This window comes from Heloderma suspectum, chromosome 12 (genome assembly GCF_057233095.1).
Source record: "Heloderma suspectum isolate Gila_16-S chromosome 12, 16-S_ref, whole genome shotgun sequence".
NCBI classification, from domain to species: domain Eukaryota; kingdom Metazoa; phylum Chordata; class Lepidosauria; order Squamata; family Helodermatidae; genus Heloderma; species Heloderma suspectum.
The window spans coordinates 4,367,308-4,385,400 of NC_139469.1; the positions used below are offsets into that span (position 1 = coordinate 4,367,308).

Consider the following 18,093-nt stretch of genomic DNA (forward strand, 5'->3'; position numbering starts at 1 on the left):
TTAACGTAGCTACCCATCTGGAAATCGTTACAAAATGGAATGTTGCTTTATTTCCTAGTGCTCGGGCAGAGTGGAAGGCTCTCTTTTCCGTGGCCCTTCTGGACTCACTTCTATTGGTGACAGCAAAAATGATGTATTCATCGAAGGCTTCAGGCCGGTGCAGACCCATTTCAAAGCATATCTCCTCTATCACATCCAGGGCAACCTAGAAAAGCAAGTGGTGGAACAGAAAGTTGAGTCACTGAGAATATCAAATGATGCCATTGTTAGGACCAACCAAAGAATGTAAGTTTTGGAACTACACAGAACTCTTCCGCAGCCTGGATGTTGATTTTTTTTTTTTTTAAGGTGGTGGAGGGAGCAGATGTTTCTGGGAGAGCTCAAGGTTTCATCCCTAACTGGAATTGTTTCCAGTTTTCACTTGGTAAAGAAAGAAGCTCTTGTTGAACAATTATATACAACAGTACCTTGTGCAAAAGGATCCTGTGCTAGAGAATGCGAAGATGGAGGAAGACAGGAGGAAGATCTCCCTCTTACGAAGACAATAGGGCTGATCCAGGACATTTTGTGTGAACACTGACATTTTAAGTGTAATGTTTTAAGTGTAGTGGAGGTGGTTTGAATCCAATTTTGCTGCCCAGAAGACACACGTGCATTTTTCTCTCCTGGAGCAAGCTCTTAAAACACACACACGCATGTGTTCTGCGAATTTTCACTGTGTTAGAGGAAAGCCAGGGGATTGCAAGCCAATTGGCTAGTGCCTGCAAAGTCACCAACACACCACCCAGTCTTTGCTGTTTTGTAATCGTGGAGAAAGCAAGAGAATTCCAGAAACGTCTATTTCTGCTTCATTGACTACGCTAAAGCGTTTGATTGTATGGATCACAACAAACTCTGGCAAATTCTTAAAGAGATGGGAGTACCAGATCACTTAACCTGTCTCCTGAGAAACCTGTACGAGGGTCAAGAAGCAACAGTAAGAACCAGACATGGAACAACTGAGTGGTTCAAAATTGGGAAAGGAGTACGACAAGGCTGTATATTGTCGCCCTGCTTATTTAATTTACATGCAGAGTACATCATGAGAAACGCCGGGTTGGATGAATCACAGGTCGGAATTAAGATTGCCGGGAGAATTATCAACAACCTCAGATACGCAGACGATACCACCCTAATGGCAGAAAGTGAAGGGGATCTGAAGAGCCTCTTGTTGAGGGTGAAAGTGGAGAGTGCAAAAGCTGGTTTGAAACTCAACATTAAAAAAATGAAGATCATGGCATCTGGCCCCACCACTTCCTGGCATATAGAAGGGGAAGAAATGGAAGCAGTGACAGATTTTACTTTCCTGGGCTCCAAGATCACCACAGACGGTGATTGTAGCTGTGAAATTAAAAGAAGCTTGCTCCTTGGGAGGAAAGCTATGGCCAACCTAGACAGCATAGTAAGAAGTAGAGACCTCACCTTGCTGACAAAGGTCCGTCTAATCAAAGCTATGGTTTTCCCAGTAGCAACGTATGGCTGTGAGAGCTGGACTATAAGGAAGGCTGAGCGCCGAAGAATCGATGCCTTAGAACTGTGGTGCTGGAGAAGACTCTTACAAGTCCCCTGGACTGCAAGGAGGTCAAATCAGTCCATCCTAAAGGAAATCAACCCTGAGTGCTCATTGGAAGGACAGATACTGAAGCTGAAGCTGAAATATTTTGGCCACCTAATGCGAAGAGAAAACTCTCTGGAAAAGACCCTGATGCTGGGAAAGACTGAAGGCAAAAGGAGAAGGGGAGGGCAGAGGATGAGATGGCTAGATAGCATCACCGATGCAATGAATATGGACTTGAGCACGCTCCGGGAGAGAGCGCAGGACAGGAAGACCTGGTGTGCTATGGTCCACGGGGTCACGAAGAGTCAGACACGACTGAACGACTGAACAACAACAACAATCATTTATAAAGTATTCATGCATTTGTTTATCCTTCGGTTTCAGCAAGAAGCAGATGTATGTACAAATGAGCAAACCCTGGGCATGCCCTGCAGGCGAAGAACTGCAGGGCCTGTTGCAACGGCTGAGGGGAATGTGATGACCATCTTTAACCTTTTCTGCCTCCACACAGGTGCATGTTCCAGGATCCCTTGGGATGTGACATGACCACTGGCTATGCTGGCTGGGGATGATGGGTGTCGCAGTTCAACACATCTGGAGGATGGCAGGTTGGGTAAGGCTGGGATAAAGTGTCAGACTAGATCTGGGGAGACCCAGGTTTAAATCCCCACTCAGTTAAGAAGCTTGCTGAGTTACGTGAAGCCCCCTCATCTCTCCCCGCCCCGTGTCAGCCTAACCTACCTCACAGGGCTGCTGTGAGGATAAAAGTGAGGAACTGTGAATGCTACCCTGAGCTCTGAAGCAAAGCAGGATAAATATTTCATTAATAATATAATTTCTGAACACAGAGGGCAGAAGCAGGGAGATTTAGTACCAGCACCACAGGGGAGAAGTGGAGCAGATTTTCTCCCCCAAAGACGTCCCAAAGGGAGGGGGAGTGAGACCTCCCATTGTGCCCACAGGGCAGAAGGGGAGCTGTTTTTCGATCCCTCTGCCCCTTTTCTACGTTGCTGTCAAACACGAGAGTTCGCTCGGGTTGGCAGTCGCGGCGTGTGGCGCTTTGGGGGATGCGGGCTCCTCCCCGTTCCACTCACCGAACATGTTTTGATCTTCAGGTGCCTCTCAATCCCTCCCGGCAGGAGGAACAGCTGGCGCTTGGAGCTCCTTCCGGCCTTTGCAGGGAAGGAAGACAGAAAGCAAAACGGACCCTTTGTAAATTGTGTTTGGAGGAGTTCAAGCCCCAGGACAGGGAAGCACGTGCAGCAAGGGGGGCCTGTAAGGCACGAGGAGTCCCGAGCAGGTTTACCGCCTGCGCCACCAGCGCTCCGCCTCGACAGCAAGCCCGGGAGGCTGAGCTCTGTGCCTCGAGGGCGGCGCCGGGGCTGCGGTACCAGCCTGCCTGAGCATTCCATCAGCTGACCCCGAAGGGCCAATCCCTGCCCACCAGGCCCTATAAAGGCCTCGCTTGCTCAGTCTGAGGAACTCATCTGGGGCGAGATGAGAGCCTAGGCTGCTGTGCCCTTCCGCTGCCTGGATTTGACCCTGTGTCTGCCTCCCGCCCCTCTGGCCCTTGTTTGCGTCTCTAGAACTGAGCCCCTGCCTGTTGTGGGTCTCACACCTGTTTCTGGCCCATTCGGGCTGGCAGCTGACCCCCCAGGTCCCTCCTCATCCTTGCTGGAGGCATGACAGGATCAGAAAACCAATGGATGCTTGTTATCTCTCTGGTGGTGGGCAGGGGCAGGGCCAAAGGGGGGGGTGTCACCCCCTTTCTGCTCCCCCTCTTTCTGCCACTTTCTCTCTCTCTCTCTCTCTCTCTCCCTCCCTGCCCAGCAGGTTGCAGGAAGAGGGGCAGGTCACGTTTGCCAGAGTTCTGAACTTGCAGAGACTTTTTGAAATTGGGCTGAGGGCTGCAGGTCATCCCACCTCTGCACTACCCCCTTGGGATGAGAGGAGAACCTCTCCGACGTAAAAAGGAATGTGTTAGGCATTTGCAGCCCTGAAGGTTGCAATGGCCCTTTTGCAGGACCCCATGAAAAACTGGCATCAGGAACATACACTACAGCGCCAGTGAGGTGTGGTGGTGAGAGCGTTGGACTGGGACTTGGGAGATCCGGGTTCTAGTCCCTACGTGGCCATGAAGCTCACTGGGTGACTTTGGGCCAGTTCCTGACTCGCAGCCTAACCTACCTCACAGGGTTGTTGTGAGGATAAAATGGAGAGAAGGAAGACCATGTACGCCGCCTTGGGTTCCTTGCAGGAGGAAAATGGCGGGATATAAATGAAATAAACAAAATAAAAATAAATACACTGTGCAGAGCACGAAAGAGAAATGGGAGAGGGGGGAGGTAGCAATGTGCTGAGTAAGGTTAAAGGTGTCTCTCCCACTTTGCTCTGTTTCACCCTATAGAAATGCCACCTCCCCGCTCCTCCACCCTCCAGTTCATGTTTGGAAGCCGTTCTCCATCCTGTGTAGACACCTCTCCAACCCATCCATCCAGTTCCTCGCAGGACCAGCAAGTAAGCACTCACCACCATGGCTTTGAGCTCAATGTTACTGGGGAACTCACACCGGCCACCAAACTGGAAGGTTTTCTGCAGGTTCTGCTCGCAGGCTTTGGCGATGCCTGATGGACGTCAAGAAAGAAATTAGGGAGAGGGAGAAAGAAACTACCCGAACAAGTTGTGAAACACCAGAATCTTGATTTCTCCAACACAGTAGAAACATTAAGCTCTCTGGATTTACCTATGCCCACGTACAAGTATAAAGTCAATATATACAATTAAAGCCTAACAGAAGAAACTATGTTTTTGTCTTTGTGTGTGCACACAGTAGCCTTCCCCTACCTGATGCCCTCCAGATGTGAAGGACTACAACTCCCATCAGCTCCAGTGAGCATCGCCAATAGTAAGGAATGCTGGGAGTCGTAGTTCAACACATCTGGAGGGTCCCAGGTCGGAAAATGCTGGTATAGAGGAACTTACACAACATGCATTAAAGCAATCACCTGACTTCCTCTTTTCTTAGACAGAGTCCTAGTTGGTTCCATATTAGAGTGCTTTAGCGCTGCTGAGACATTGCTTTTCCAAAATGTACTGGATGAGGAATTAGCGTGGCAATTCCACACAGCACATATTATCCAGCAATGCCATTCCCCATTGCCCTCTGTAACGTAGATTCAGTAGCACATCCTGCTCAGGAAAAATCACCAGCAACATGAATTAAACGTTTCCTCCTTGCCAGTCCTGCTTGTTTTCTTGTTCATGTTCAGTACAGCAGGAGAATTAATAATGTATCATCCCTTAACTACTCTTTATTAATCAGCTTCTGTTCCATGTGAGGTGGTACTAGTGGGTATTACTTCGTTGTTGTCCTTCCAACATTTCTCCTCTTTTCTTTATTTTGCAGCAAAATAGCACTACATCCTACAATGGATGGATGGAAGGAAAAAACAATACAAGGAAGCCAGTAATTAAAATCACCTTTTGCCCCTGCAGGCAACACGGGCTGATTAATAAGGGGCCAACTGAGGGGCACTTCATCAAAAAAACCCAGCTGTGCTGAACAGGCCAGAAATAAAATGGGTAGAACCAATAAACAAGAAGCTTTTAATTAAAGGCACAGTAGCCTGAAATGTCCCAATAGCACTTTACTTGTCTACACTGGGCAAGCTGGCACTACAATTGCACTTTGTTGCAACACCTTTGCTACAAACCAGGGCTGAAAAGATGCTGCAGGACAACACAGAGCACACTGGAAAGCAACCATTTGTTCTAATCCTTATCCTCATCATCTAGATTCCCCATAACAAGTGAGCAAACAAAGGAGGGCAGAGAAAAGGACCAGCGTGGAAGCAACCTGGGATCACTCTTTGTAATTTATTCCCAGGAAAGCTTGGCCCTAAAAAGCAGCTTATAAATACTCTGAATGAGTTCAGCACCAGGTCCAGATCCACACAATTACTTCAGTGCCTGGCGGCCAGGATAAAACCACAACCAGAGCTGGTTCTCAGCGAATCCAGCCTGTGATGGCTCATTGTATGTATTTGCTACTGTGAGCTGAATTTAGATTTTGCCAAGCCGCCACAACTTCAAAGTCAGCATTGCACCATGTTGAGCTGATTAAAAGCTTCCTGCCTGGCTCATGACATGGCTTTTAACGCTCCACATCTTTGCAGTTCCAGAACCTCTGTAGTACACAGAAGACCCGCTCTGAGGGAGATGACACGCAAATGGGAGATGCAGTTGATTGAAATCCCCAGTTGGGAGTCAAGCGAAGGGTAATCCGTCATCGCTAACAATCCCCCCTCCCTGGAGCCGTTTAAACAGTTTTAGAACCTGCAGCTTTTTAATGAGAAAAATAACCACTGGCTGTGATGAGTAATAACAGGCTGTCTCTGAACAGCTTAACAGATGGACTCATTTCCATTTATTAATGACATCTGGGCAGCAGCGAGCAAGGTCTCCCAGACGGGCGGCCTGAGTGATGAGCCCAGGCCTATGCCTCACCAGTTTCCCTGCCCCCAGGAGGAGTGAAGTATCAAAGTCACATAAGCAGTCTTGTGCATTTTAGGTGAAGACAGGTATAACATTGGGGGGGGGGGGGCAAGGCATGGAGAGCGGGAGGCAGTTTGGAAGCATCCTCACTACAGTCAGTACAGACATGCTTTTCTATCTCATGGAGTGAGCTGTAAAAAACCCTAGCTCTGCAAGCCTCTGCCAGAGTCATTTCAAACTGGGGAACGCTGGCTGTGGAGGGTGTCTATTGGCTTGTACCTCTGACGTCACCAGCACAGTCTTTGGAGTAGTTTTGCAACTGTTTTCTGACATATTTGTGATTTTTAAAAGTAAGATGCTGACTATAGAAAGCAGAGGTGCCACATTTCTTTCAGCCCAAGGACCAAATTCAGTTCTGTGGAAGCTCTCAAGGAGCGCATTCAAGTGCGGGGTGGGGCTGAAAGCAAAATGGCCAGGGTGTAAAATTCCATAAAACAAGCATATTGTGGCTTAAAGCTCTTACTGCCGCTAACTGAGCCTCAGGAGAGGAATTTGACCTTTTAAAATGGGGAAAATGCCACAAAAAGACTGGGAAACTACCAAGCGGTCAACCATTGGGGGAAAGGATCATGGCCATCTGGTGAACTGCTGAGGGCCGGATTTGGCTCACAGGCCTGGGGTTCAGCACCCCTAATATCATGTTTATATTATAAACAAATAAATGTACACGTGGCATGTTGAAAAGTAAAGATGGGCAGACAGCCTGTCTAACGCACAAGGCGGGAAACAAGTAGCGTTCAAAACGTGCTTTCCAGCAAGCTGATGGCTGAGCCATCCACTTGCTGGAAAGCACATTCTTAATACAAGGTGCAAAGTTGCGGGAAGCCAGGCTCACACCTGCCCTAACCCCGCTCTCAGTATTACGCCTGTTTTAACATTAGTTCCACCAGTTCCAACCCGCAGCACTCCAATGTGCCGCCGTCAGCTGGACTGTAGAAACCAACTGGTGACAGACTGCTGTGTATATGGGTCACTTTGCGGCAGGGGGCTACATCCAGGTGGCCCTTGGCGGGGGGGACATTTTGGAATCTCACCTTGGAACTGCAAGCCGGGGCGGCTGCAGATCTCCTGAAGGAACCGCAGAAGATACGGTTTGAGGACCTCGGAGCATCTGTAGTAGGCACTCAGGATGTAGAGCAGCCTCCACCCTTTTTGGCAACTGTCCCTGTGCAAAAGAAGAGAGCTTGCATCATACAGGGGGGCAAAACGCCACACCCAGTGGCCCAATCTGGCCTGCCTGGGGGCCTACCTGACCTTCCGGGTTCTCCAGAAGGCCACGCCCCCTTCCCCTGGCCCCACCCCTTCCCCAACAATCGTTTGGTGGTTTCCCGGCTTTTCTGCATTTTTCCCCCCATTCTAAAAGGTTGAGATGCCTTTCCTAAGACTTAGTTACTGGCCGGAAGAGCTTGAAGCTAAAATAGGGGCTGGTATTTGGGGCAATTTTGGTCCTATACTCCTCTGCCTTCCGCCCCACCCACTACTGGAATGTGGCTCCCAAGAGCCTCTCTGAAATGAAATTCAGCTGAAGGAGGTGCTGCACGCCTGAGCTAATGTTATGGCTCCAGGGGTGTGAATCAACGTCTCCCCTGTGCTGTCAGAGTCAACCCTTACCGAAGCAGGCTAGCCCCCTTTAGCTGGAAGTGCTTGGCTCACCGGGGTGGAGCTAGTCGCCCAGATGGGACTGCAGCTCTATTTAAGGCTCAGGCTGAGTTTGCCCCTTGCTGAAGCAACGTTTAAGCCTGCTCCTATGACTGCCCAGCCCGAGCTTTTGTTTGGGGGATCAGGTGAATCTGCTTGAGTTTGGGGGATCAGGTGAGCTGAGTGAATTAGTTGCTAAAGCATCACTGGCCAGGTTGCTGCATTTCTGATGGCTTGCAAGCAGCGGACTTTTTCTGGAGGGCAGTAGATGGAACCCTCCTCTTCCTCTCTGTGGCCACCACTACCCACAAGCCTGCAGGACTGGGGGACTCACGTACGTCTTGGTGCTGGCATTGTCTGTTATCTGTTTGATGATCTGGCAAAAAACCTCATCCCTGATGACCTCATAGTCTCCGCAGAACTGGAGGAAAGAGAGGGGAAAGCGTGGAATTAAGCAAATCTCAAGGGAGTCACTGCCCTTGCTGCCTCCTCTCCTGTCAACCACCCCAATGGTGCTCTGGCCCAGTAGCCCACCATGGCTACCAAGAGCCCAATGGTTGTCCAAATCGGAAGAGCATCTTCTATAGCAGGGATGAGGAACCTATGCCCCCCCCGTGTTTTTGGACTACAGCTCCCATCTACTCTGACCATTGGCTGTGCTGGCTGGGGCTGATGGGAGTTGGAGTCCAGCAACATCTGGCACAGCCTCCCCATTCCTGTTCTAGAGAATTAGAATGTCTATTAGAAGGTCCTTGGGAGAGGTAAGAGTGATCAAAGTTGCTCTGGAAGCAAATGTGGTCTCAAACTGGTTTAAGGTTTGAAGTGCAGACGTGGCCTGCTCGGGCCCTTAGGGGGCCATCCTCTGGTGGCTACAAGACAGAGGGCCTTCACAGCAGTGGCACCCTACTTATGGAATAAACTTCCCAGAGAGGTTCTCCTGGCACCTACACTGTTATCTTTTCAGCACCGGGCAAAGACCTTTCTTTTCTCCTGGAGACTTTAGAAACCTAGTCCTAGGCCATTATGGCTGTCTTATCGATTACTGTGCTGTGTGTTGTTTATTATATTGTATTTTATTATTTTAAATATTTGTGTTGTGTTTCATATTTTAACTATTTTAAAATGGCATTTTAGCTTTTTAACGGTTATTGGGCAGATTAGGAACGCACTCAATAAATAAATAAAATAGCCCCACGGCCAGAGTGCAGCCACCATTCAGACTCCCCACAAGTGGAGTCTCCTGCTCACGCTGGCTCTGCAGTGCTCGTTCCATGTAAATGTCAGGAAGGGATTTACCTTCAGAAGAGCGCAGACCACGTCCATCTCAGTTTGTCCTTTGAGTGGGAGGTCGCCCATGAACTTCATCACAGCTAGGAAGGCAAATGAAACAACACCCCAAAATACTTGGAGTCCTCACTTGGGCACACACAGAGAACTAAATGCAGTACGGTCCTTAACTCTGGGTTTCCCTCAGAGTTGCAGGGCATGTTGGGGGTGGTGGGGGAGAGTTAGCGAGGGAGAGGACGGTTAAAAGCAGCCCCCCACCCACCCACCCTCACTTCCTATCCTGGTTCCCATTATCTCAGCAAGTTTAGGTTTGATAACATGCATTTGCCACAATAACAATTAATTAACTGATTAATTAAATTTATGTACTGCCCAACTAGGAGATACCATTGGGGCAGTTTACAATTAACCCCCCCGCCCAAACAGTCAAATAACAACCAAAATGATACATACAACAATTAAAATATTATAAAAAATGTTTTCCACCCACAAGGCAAGGACAAAATTTTATTTTTATTTATTTTTTACATTTCTTTATCACCCAAAGAGCTCAAGGCTGAGTACATGCTTCCCTCCATGTTTTATCCTCACAAAAACCCTGTGAGGGAGGTTAGGTTGAGGGGTACTAGCAGGCCAAAGGTCCAGCCATGGAGTTTCCTGGCCCAGTGTAGATTTGAACCCAGGTCTTCCCAGTTAAAAGCTTATGCCAGAATAAATGTCTTAGTTTTTAAGACACCACAAGATTCTTTGTTGCTGTTTTTCAAATGCTAGTATTATGAAGTGTGTGTGCATGTGTGAGGCGGCAGGAACCCTCTGTCCTTTCCCTCAATTAGATGCATAACTTTATTGATTGATTCATTACATTTCTATACCATCCAATAGCTGAAGGGCTCAGCTACAAACTTCGTTATGAACCTCTTATCACGTACCTCCATAGCTGTCCTCTTTTTAAACCGAACAGCCCCTAATGCCTTAGCCTGTCCTTAGAGGGAAGGCAGCACGTTACTCACATCCTGCTTGTGGGCTTCCCATTGGGATCTCTGGTTGGCCCCTGTGGGGACAGAATGCTGCACCAGATGGACATCTGGCCTGATCCAGCACTGCTCTTCTTACATTCTCAAGACTTTCTAATCGAGTTCCTTACACGAATGTAGTCATTCAAGCACAGTTGTCATAGGTTCTGCACCCGCTGCATGAGTCCAGCTTCATCATTTGCACAACGGACTGACATACCAGCGAGTTTATCTGTTTATTTATTTGTCTATCCATTTATACGTACAGTGCCAGCTCCAGGTTTTGGAGGGCTGTTGGGCAAGACACTTCTTCACACAGCGCCTGTCAGGGTGGATACTGAGCCCATAGAATCCCAGAGTAGTTCTGATTCGGAGGAAGAGCAGTCGCTCCTGGGAGAGGAGCGCGCCCCTTTTTCCCAGGGCCCGCAGCTGACAGAGATTCCTCCCACCAACATTCCTAGATTAGATAGCAGTCCAGGGAGTGACCCAGCACAGATGGCAGACTGGGTGGATGCGCGGCGCAGGCGCAGAGAGCGGCACCAAATGGAGGGTGCGGAAAGGAGGCGTAGCGCCCGGTTGGCGCTCAAAGAACGGTTGCGGTTCCAAGGGAAAAGGGGAGGGATTCTCCCTAGTCCTTATATTCAGGGGTCTGCCAGTAATTGCTTTTCAAACGGGGACCAACTGTTCCAACTTAGGGCATAGGGACGCTGCTGCTCAGATCTAGTTGCTACCTGTAGAGTTGTTAAGTTGTAAAAGAAGAATAAAGCTTTGAAAAGAATCCCTTTGTCTGCGTCTGGACTGGGCTACTGGATTAGACTGAGAGAGGCCTCCAAGGAGCCCTTGACAGCGCCTAGTTAAACTACGGAATTAAGTACCACAGGTGACAGCCACCCATTTGGATGGCTTTCAAAGGGGGTTGGACAAATTCCTGGAGGAGAAGGCCACTGATGGCTAATAGTCCTGATGGCTCTGTGCTGCCTCCAGCACCAGAGGCAGTGAGCCCATGTGCACCAGTTGCTGGGGAACATGGGTGGCAGGGAGCTGTTGCGCTCATGGCCTGCTTGTGGGTTCCCAATCGACAGATGGTTGGCCACTGTGTGAACAGAACGCTGGACTAGATGGACCCTGGGTCTGATCCAGCAGGGCTCTTCTGATGTCCTTCTGTTCTTATGCAATGGGCCCCCTCCCTCACTGAGTTTACTTCCTTGCCACTGTTGCCGCCAGCTGCCTTTGCTCCTCCTCCTAATCATGGGCACCACTTGCGTGCTTGACAGGCAGACAGCCAGGGAACAAGATGGCCGCAGCATCTGCTCCTCCTCCTCTCCACCACAGTTGCCTGGGCCGGAGGAGGATGCAGGCGAAGAAGCAGGTTGCAGTGGTGAAGAGGAAGAGCAAGTCCAGAGAGTCCTTGACAGTGGGCCCCTGTTGGGGCATGGGCCCTCAACAGATGCCCGCGTACGCCTGCCTTGTATACGTCCATCCTGACCCCTCATTATTACTCTTTTTGTATGCAAATGTTTGAGAAAAACAGTTCCACAACTGCTCTAAACGTTGGGGTGGGTAATGTTCCAGGCACAGGCCAACTGGCACCTGCACCACCAACTTTCACCCAGCTCAAATGGAATCAGATGCCAACTTTGCAAGCCAGGCCTTTGGAAGCTAAGCTGGGGAGAAGAAGAAGAGAAGGTGTGCTTGTACTGAACATGGCGAGGGTGCTTCTGAAGCAGGGCCTAGTGTCCTAAGAACATTACACCCGTCTTCACCCTTAACTGCTCTTGTGGCCCAGAAGACTCTTGACAGGGCAGATCGTGCCTTGCTAAGGCCCAGCTCCCAGCTCCTAGCTCCTCCTCACCTTGGAAGGCTTCTGCCGCTATTTTGTTCAGGCTGCCATCGGTGAATTCAATGAGCGACTCTTGGATGGGCGACTGCGCAGGGCCAGGCAGGGAGAGGAAGGGAGAGAAGAGGCTTGGCGTGAGTCACAGCTGTGGAGCAACTGCATCAGTGTGAGCAAAAGGGTGTTACTGAGCCTGAGTAACTGCATAAACTTCCCTTGGATTGAAACACTTACAGCAGTGGAACCTCCGGCCTGTGGGCCAGATACTGCACACAGCCGTTCCCGCATCCACCCCTGCAGAGTCTGGTGCTTTGTACCCTGGAGAGCTCCTTTAGAGTTCTGACTGAAACCCTGAGCAGATCCACTGCCCCTCTGACATCAGAGACACCAGCCACCACTGGCAGTTGAGTTGATCCATATCAACAAACCCGTTCTGGCATTTTCATCTCCACTAGGAGCAGGTTCTTTTGTAAAGGTGATGGGTCTGAATTGCCCTTTCCAGACCAAACCGCCCCCAAATACTTTGCATTATGACAGGGAACAATATAGCGTTGCTGGGAAAATTCATTTCTCCCCAGCTACTGGGAGGATTGCAGCTAAGCTCAGAGAGAACAGGGAAGTTGGGCGGCAGGGGGCGGGGGGGATGTTGACAGGTGATGTCAGCATCCCTGCTCATAAAAAGTCCCGGTGCTTGAGAAAGCAATCAGTAGTACCTTGGCGAACTTCAGAATATCTGCCACAGCCCTGGATTCGGTGCCTTTCTTGGGTTTCTGCTTGTTGGGATCCCTGAAATGAATTCCAAATGTGAACTCCACTTGTGTTTCAGAGAAGCTTCCAGCAGTGCAGCGTCCTTCTCACTGGCCTCTGGCATTGTGCCTCTCCCCAACACCCAGGAACAGCTTAAGCCTGGACAAAAAAAAGTATTCCTCCTCTCCCCATATCTTGTGGCTTGCCTGCTTCCCCCAAATTGCACCTCCTTTGTCCATGCAAATGAACATAGCAAAGGAGAGAGGCACAGCTGTGTGTGTGTGTGTGTGTGTGTGGGGTCACAATCCCTACCCCCAGACCCACAACAGATCCAACATGTCTGAGGCAGGAATTATGTGTCCCCCCACCAGGGATTTTCCATTCCCATTCCCCAGCTCCATAGAAGTGAAAGACAGGGTTGCTCTGTTCACTTGTATGGACTGAGAGAAAATGGTGATACATTTGGGAAAATTAGAGGGGAAGGGAGAAACAATTGCCCCAGCACCCCAGACTCCATTGTCTCAAGTGCCCAGGGCAGCTGAGGGGGAATTGTTTCCCCTCACAGGTAGGGCTGCGTCTTTTATTCAATTAAAAAAACGTTTTAGGCAACTAAAATAAACAATTTTAAAAATATAAGTATTTACAGAAACTGTGGAAGGAGGCTTGTTAGGACAGAAACAAATGTGTCTGGGTGACTGGTAGGCAGAGGGTGTGATTAATGTATTTTAATTATTTTATTATTACTACATTTATATCTTGCTTTTTTCCTCTTGCAAGGAACCCAAGGCGGCTTGCATGATCCTCCTCCTCTAAATTTTATCCTCACAACAACAACCCTACGAGGTAGATTAGGCTGAGAGTCTGTGACTGGCCCAAAGTCACCCAGTGAGCTTCGGGGCAGAGTGGGGACTTGAAGCTGGGTCTCCCCAGCCCTAGTCCAGCACTCTAACCACTATACCATACTGGCTAGATTGATGCTTCCTTCCGCCCCAACAGTCATTTTAGTGTTATGAAAATCTATGCAGGTTTTAGGCACAATCCCATCTATGTGTGCTTCCTTGGAAGTAAAACCCATTTATTTCAACGGGGCTTATTCCAAGTTAGAGTACATAGGTTCAACTCAATATTAAGCAGTCAATTAAGATTTCTTTAATGGGATGACACCTCTACCCGCCAGGGATTTCCTGATTTAGGCTGGTTCCCCTGGAGTAGCGTCCCCCAACCTGGCCCCCTCCAGATGTGTTGAACTACAGCTCCCATCATCCCCAGCTAGCATGGCCATGGGTGCCAGGTTGAGGAAGGCCACCTTGGAATGCTACCTTCTCCAGCTGCCTATTGCGTGGGGCTGGCCTTGCCTGCCTTCTCCTCCCAGCTTTAGGGGGCTGTCAGCTATGTGTCTATTCTCACACAGGGATGTTGGAGAAATTCGCAATGTAATCAAATGAACCGACCTGCAGATTCTGCAGCGGACCAGTTTTTCATACTGGGGGAGGATTTGTGCTAATGCACACTTCTGCAAATGCGCATTAGCACTAATTCGCATTAACTAATGCAGGTTAGCACAAGTGTGCATTTGCACTCATGCGGGTTAGCGCTCATGCGAATTAGCATAAGTAGAATGAAATTTTGGTTTAAAAAATCCAGTTCCACCAATGGATGAAGGAACGAAAGACGCCTGCCAATCCGCGAAACACAGAAGGAATGGATTTAACACATCTGTACATCGCTATTCTCACTATCAGTTAACCCCCAACTCATCTTGATTCAACCTCATGTATGTCTTCCAGAGGCAAACACTTCCGTGAATCAGAGGCTGCCGACAGCGCTGCAAGAAAGTCAACGGCCCGCAGCCAGGATGGGGCTCTTGACTCACCTTTTGGTCATCCCAGGGCGTGCAATCGCGCCCGTAAACAAGAGCCAGGGGCATTCTAACTAACGGGTATGATGAGGCGGGTAGGTGCTTGGGTGGTGTCATTGAAGCACCCCGGAATTCCTTTGTTCGCTTACACAGGGGTCTGCGGCCTCAGGACACCGACTCTGACACAACAGAGGTAAGACGACGGCCTCCTTTTCTCGAGCGCAACCAAGCCCTAAGGGGCTCCCGGCCCCGCGTTCGTTCATCTGTCTGCCCACGCACACTCACATCTTTGCCCTCTGCCCTTCCCGGAAGTACTTCTTGGCAAACTCCAGCATGGTGAAAGGGCCGCTTCGTGGGCTGCAGTCCGTGGTGTCCTCCACTTCTTCCACGCTCTCCGTGTACTCACTGCCTGCCGGAGACACCTGGGGGAGGAAGAGGGAGGCCCGGGGTGTCTGCCTCAGGATTTCGCTGGGTATGTGCAAACACAGCCTTTCTGATCCCCACAGCTGGATCTCTTTGGCCACCCAGCAACACCCGTTCCCTGGGCAGCTTCCAGAGCAATTGCTGGAGCACCTGTTGTAGACCAGGTGATCTCCCCACGTCCCCCTAAGACCATGGCACTGTGTTCAGTGTTACTGCCATTGTTCTTAATAATAAGAATAATAAGAATTCTTGTTGTTGTTTCATTTCATTTCATTTCTATACTGCCCAGTCGCCAAAGCTCTCTGGGCGGTTCACAGAAATTGCACACTGCAACACAAGATGATAAAAGCATAATATTTTAATAATAATATTTAATATAAAATAAATATTTAATATAAAATATTTTATATTAATATTTAATATAAAATAATATTTAATATAAAAGCATAATATTTAAAGCATGCTGGGAGGTGTAGGCCTTTTCTCCGTCTAAACATGCATAGGGCTGGGCCCTTAAACACCGAAAAGAGTTGCAATAAAATACTGGACCTGATAAAAACAACCGACATAAATGCAGGGATGTTGAGGAGGAGCACGCCTGAGGGGCTCTTGTCAGCGGGCCCTTGCTGGGATGTGGGTCCTCAGCAAATGCCCGGCCATGCCGAACCTTGATGCCAGTGCCACCCTCCTAGACTTTTGTCCTTGCTGGAGCCCCATTCTCCTCACCAAGACAAATGGGAGGGTGGAACTGCACTGCCCGACTGCCTCGGTTAGCCAGAGGTGGACATGGCGAGATTCCAGCATCCCTTCCTTCCACTGAATTCTGCCTCTCCCCCCACTCTGAAGCCCGGGAGGGGATTCCTGAGCCCCACACTGCACTTGCCTCAATCTTCTTATCCAGTTCCTGTGCCACAGCCGCTGATGCGACAGCCACGGCCACCGAGGCTGGGACGGCCACTTTGGCCTGCTTGTCCCTGGGTTCATCCTTCTTCTCTGTAGGGAGGTGGGTGAAATCCGGCGCCGCCACCGGCTGGACACAATCCGCAGGGAAGAAGCCCGATTTCCCGTAGACGGCGCCAAACTTCCATCCTGCGCCAAGAAAGCATCCCATTAATGGCCGAAGGCAGCACTGCCATCAAAACGCCCACCCCGTTCCCTCCTTGTGTCCGCTTAGGGCTGTTACTCCTGCAACAATCACTCTCCCTCTTAACCTCAAGCCAAGCTGCTAGTCCCTGGGGTGGCTTTACACAGAGCTTCCTTCTATCATAGCGGGCGGGGGGGGGGGGAGGCAGGATAACCCAAAGGAGAACTGGGCTCCTCGTTAATCAGTGGAAGAGGGAAAGTCATTTTGTCGTGCTTCAAACTCACAGCAGTCTTGACCTGGAAACCTGAGGGAGGGCAGGCAGGAGTTCAGCCCAGTTCTGGCCAAAAAAGGGAACTGCAAGGGATCTGGCCAAGGAAACCTCCTTGCACCCAATAGGCCAGGGACGGGGAACCTCCAACCCACAGGCCAATTTGGCCCACCTGTCAGGACCGCCCTAGCTGCCTCTTGCAGTCCCCACCAATAGTCAACTCAGGACACAGACGACGAGGATTCTTTCTGAGAGTTTATTCCTTTATTACTTTATGACTCTTTCAGAATACTAGTAGCTAGCGCCAAAGCTAGGAACAGCACTGGGGGAAGATAGCAGAGTAGTCTAAGCTCCAGGTAAGGCAGTTGGTCCCCATTTGAAGGGGAACCATGGGAAGACCCTGAACTTATGGGCTAGGGAGAGATCCTCCCTCTTACCCTTGGGTCCTCGGGATGCGACCGTTGTTTGCATGCCAAACGAGTGCTACGCCTCCTCTCAGCGCCTTCCATCTGTCGTCGCTCCCTGTGCTGGCGTCGAGAGTCCAGCAAGCCCCCCTCCAGTGCTCTCTCCCTGCCAGGGTCACTATCTAACTCAGGAATGCCAGCAGGAGGAATCTCTGCCAGCTGCTGTGCCTGTGAGGGATGAGCTGGCTCCTCTCCCACGGACTGCTGTTCCTCCTCAGAATCAGAACTACTCTGGGGCTCTATGGGCTCAGTTTCCACCCTGACACCACCAAGCCGGCCCATCCAGCCCACGTGGCGTGAGGTGAAGCCTCCCCTGTCCTTTAGCCCTGCCCCTGCAGTGTGGCCACACCCCATGATGTCATATGGCCCATGGTGGGGGGGCATCCAGCCCCCCACCCAAAAGTAATTGCCCTTCCCTGCCATAGGCCAAAGGGGGTCATGTAATAGTCCCCCACCCTTATAAATGTTTGCGAGACGGACATAATTGTTGAGCTGAGCAACTAGGAGATAGCACTTGGGTGCAGGTATCAGAGGAGGCTGCCTTGTGCCAGGTCAGGATATACCTCTATCGAGCCCAGAAAGATCTGCTCGGATTGACTGTGGGCTTTTCTACATGAGGCTTTGAACCCGCACTTCTACCGAGGCTTCTGCTTCTGGATTCTTTGCAGGATTAAGGTCCTTTACATATGCTTTTTCCGGGGGGGGGGTGTCCCTCTTCCTTTCTGCATGTTCTATTACACAACCACTAGGTGGCGCTGTGGTATAGTGGAATTGCGCAATTACACTAGGGCTGGATCTACACTTACTGCCTTTTTTCGCTTCCAATGAGGTTTCACCGCCCGCCTTTCACACTACGCAGTACCCACCTCGAATTGGAACCGGAATTTCCCACTTCCATGCTCCCGCTTTCAATACCCTAATATCCTGGTATTTTCCCTTAATGTGCTCTGATTTTCCGCCTTCGCTACCGTATCTGGTCGTAGCCCCCTCCCCTGCCTGTCCATATACAGTGGTGTTTGTATTTCCCTCCTGTCCAATCACAGCTCTCGACGGCCCCATGTCTTCTTCCAGCTACTGATCGCATAGCTTCCTCAGCAGCCCCCGTTTCCTCAGCCACAAGCAAAGGGCTGGATGTGCACACGCTTGTCTGATCTCGGAAGCTAAGTGGGGTCGGCCCCGGTCAGTAGTGGGCGACCACCTGGGAGTCAGGCTTCCTGCACTGAGCAGGGGGTTGTTCTATCCCTTCCCGGGAGGACAGATTAGAGATGTGACTGAAAGGTTGCCTGCACTCATAAAGCCCACTGACAGGTCTCCCTTTCTTCTCAT

At 50.1% G+C, this 18,093-nt stretch overlaps 1 protein-coding gene across 1 annotated transcript in view; it reads right to left on the bottom strand.

The window, feature by feature from the left end:
- The window catches only part of MYO15A (myosin XVA), a 118,472-nt gene that overhangs the window by 13,681 nt on the left and 86,698 nt on the right, over positions 1-18,093 (bottom strand). Inside the window, exons 52-61 of the mRNA XM_084819182.1 lie at positions 15,835-16,040; positions 14,814-14,950; positions 12,637-12,709; positions 11,942-12,014; positions 9,086-9,159; positions 8,128-8,210; positions 7,186-7,316; positions 4,127-4,221; positions 2,692-2,769; positions 109-205 (exon numbers count right to left, since the gene is read on the bottom strand). Coding sequence (XP_084675308.1) covers positions 109-205; positions 2,692-2,769; positions 4,127-4,221; positions 7,186-7,316; positions 8,128-8,210; positions 9,086-9,159; positions 11,942-12,014; positions 12,637-12,709; positions 14,814-14,950; positions 15,835-16,040 — 1,047 coding nt within the window. The remainder of the gene's footprint in view (positions 1-108; positions 206-2,691; positions 2,770-4,126; positions 4,222-7,185; positions 7,317-8,127; positions 8,211-9,085; positions 9,160-11,941; positions 12,015-12,636; positions 12,710-14,813; positions 14,951-15,834; positions 16,041-18,093) is intronic.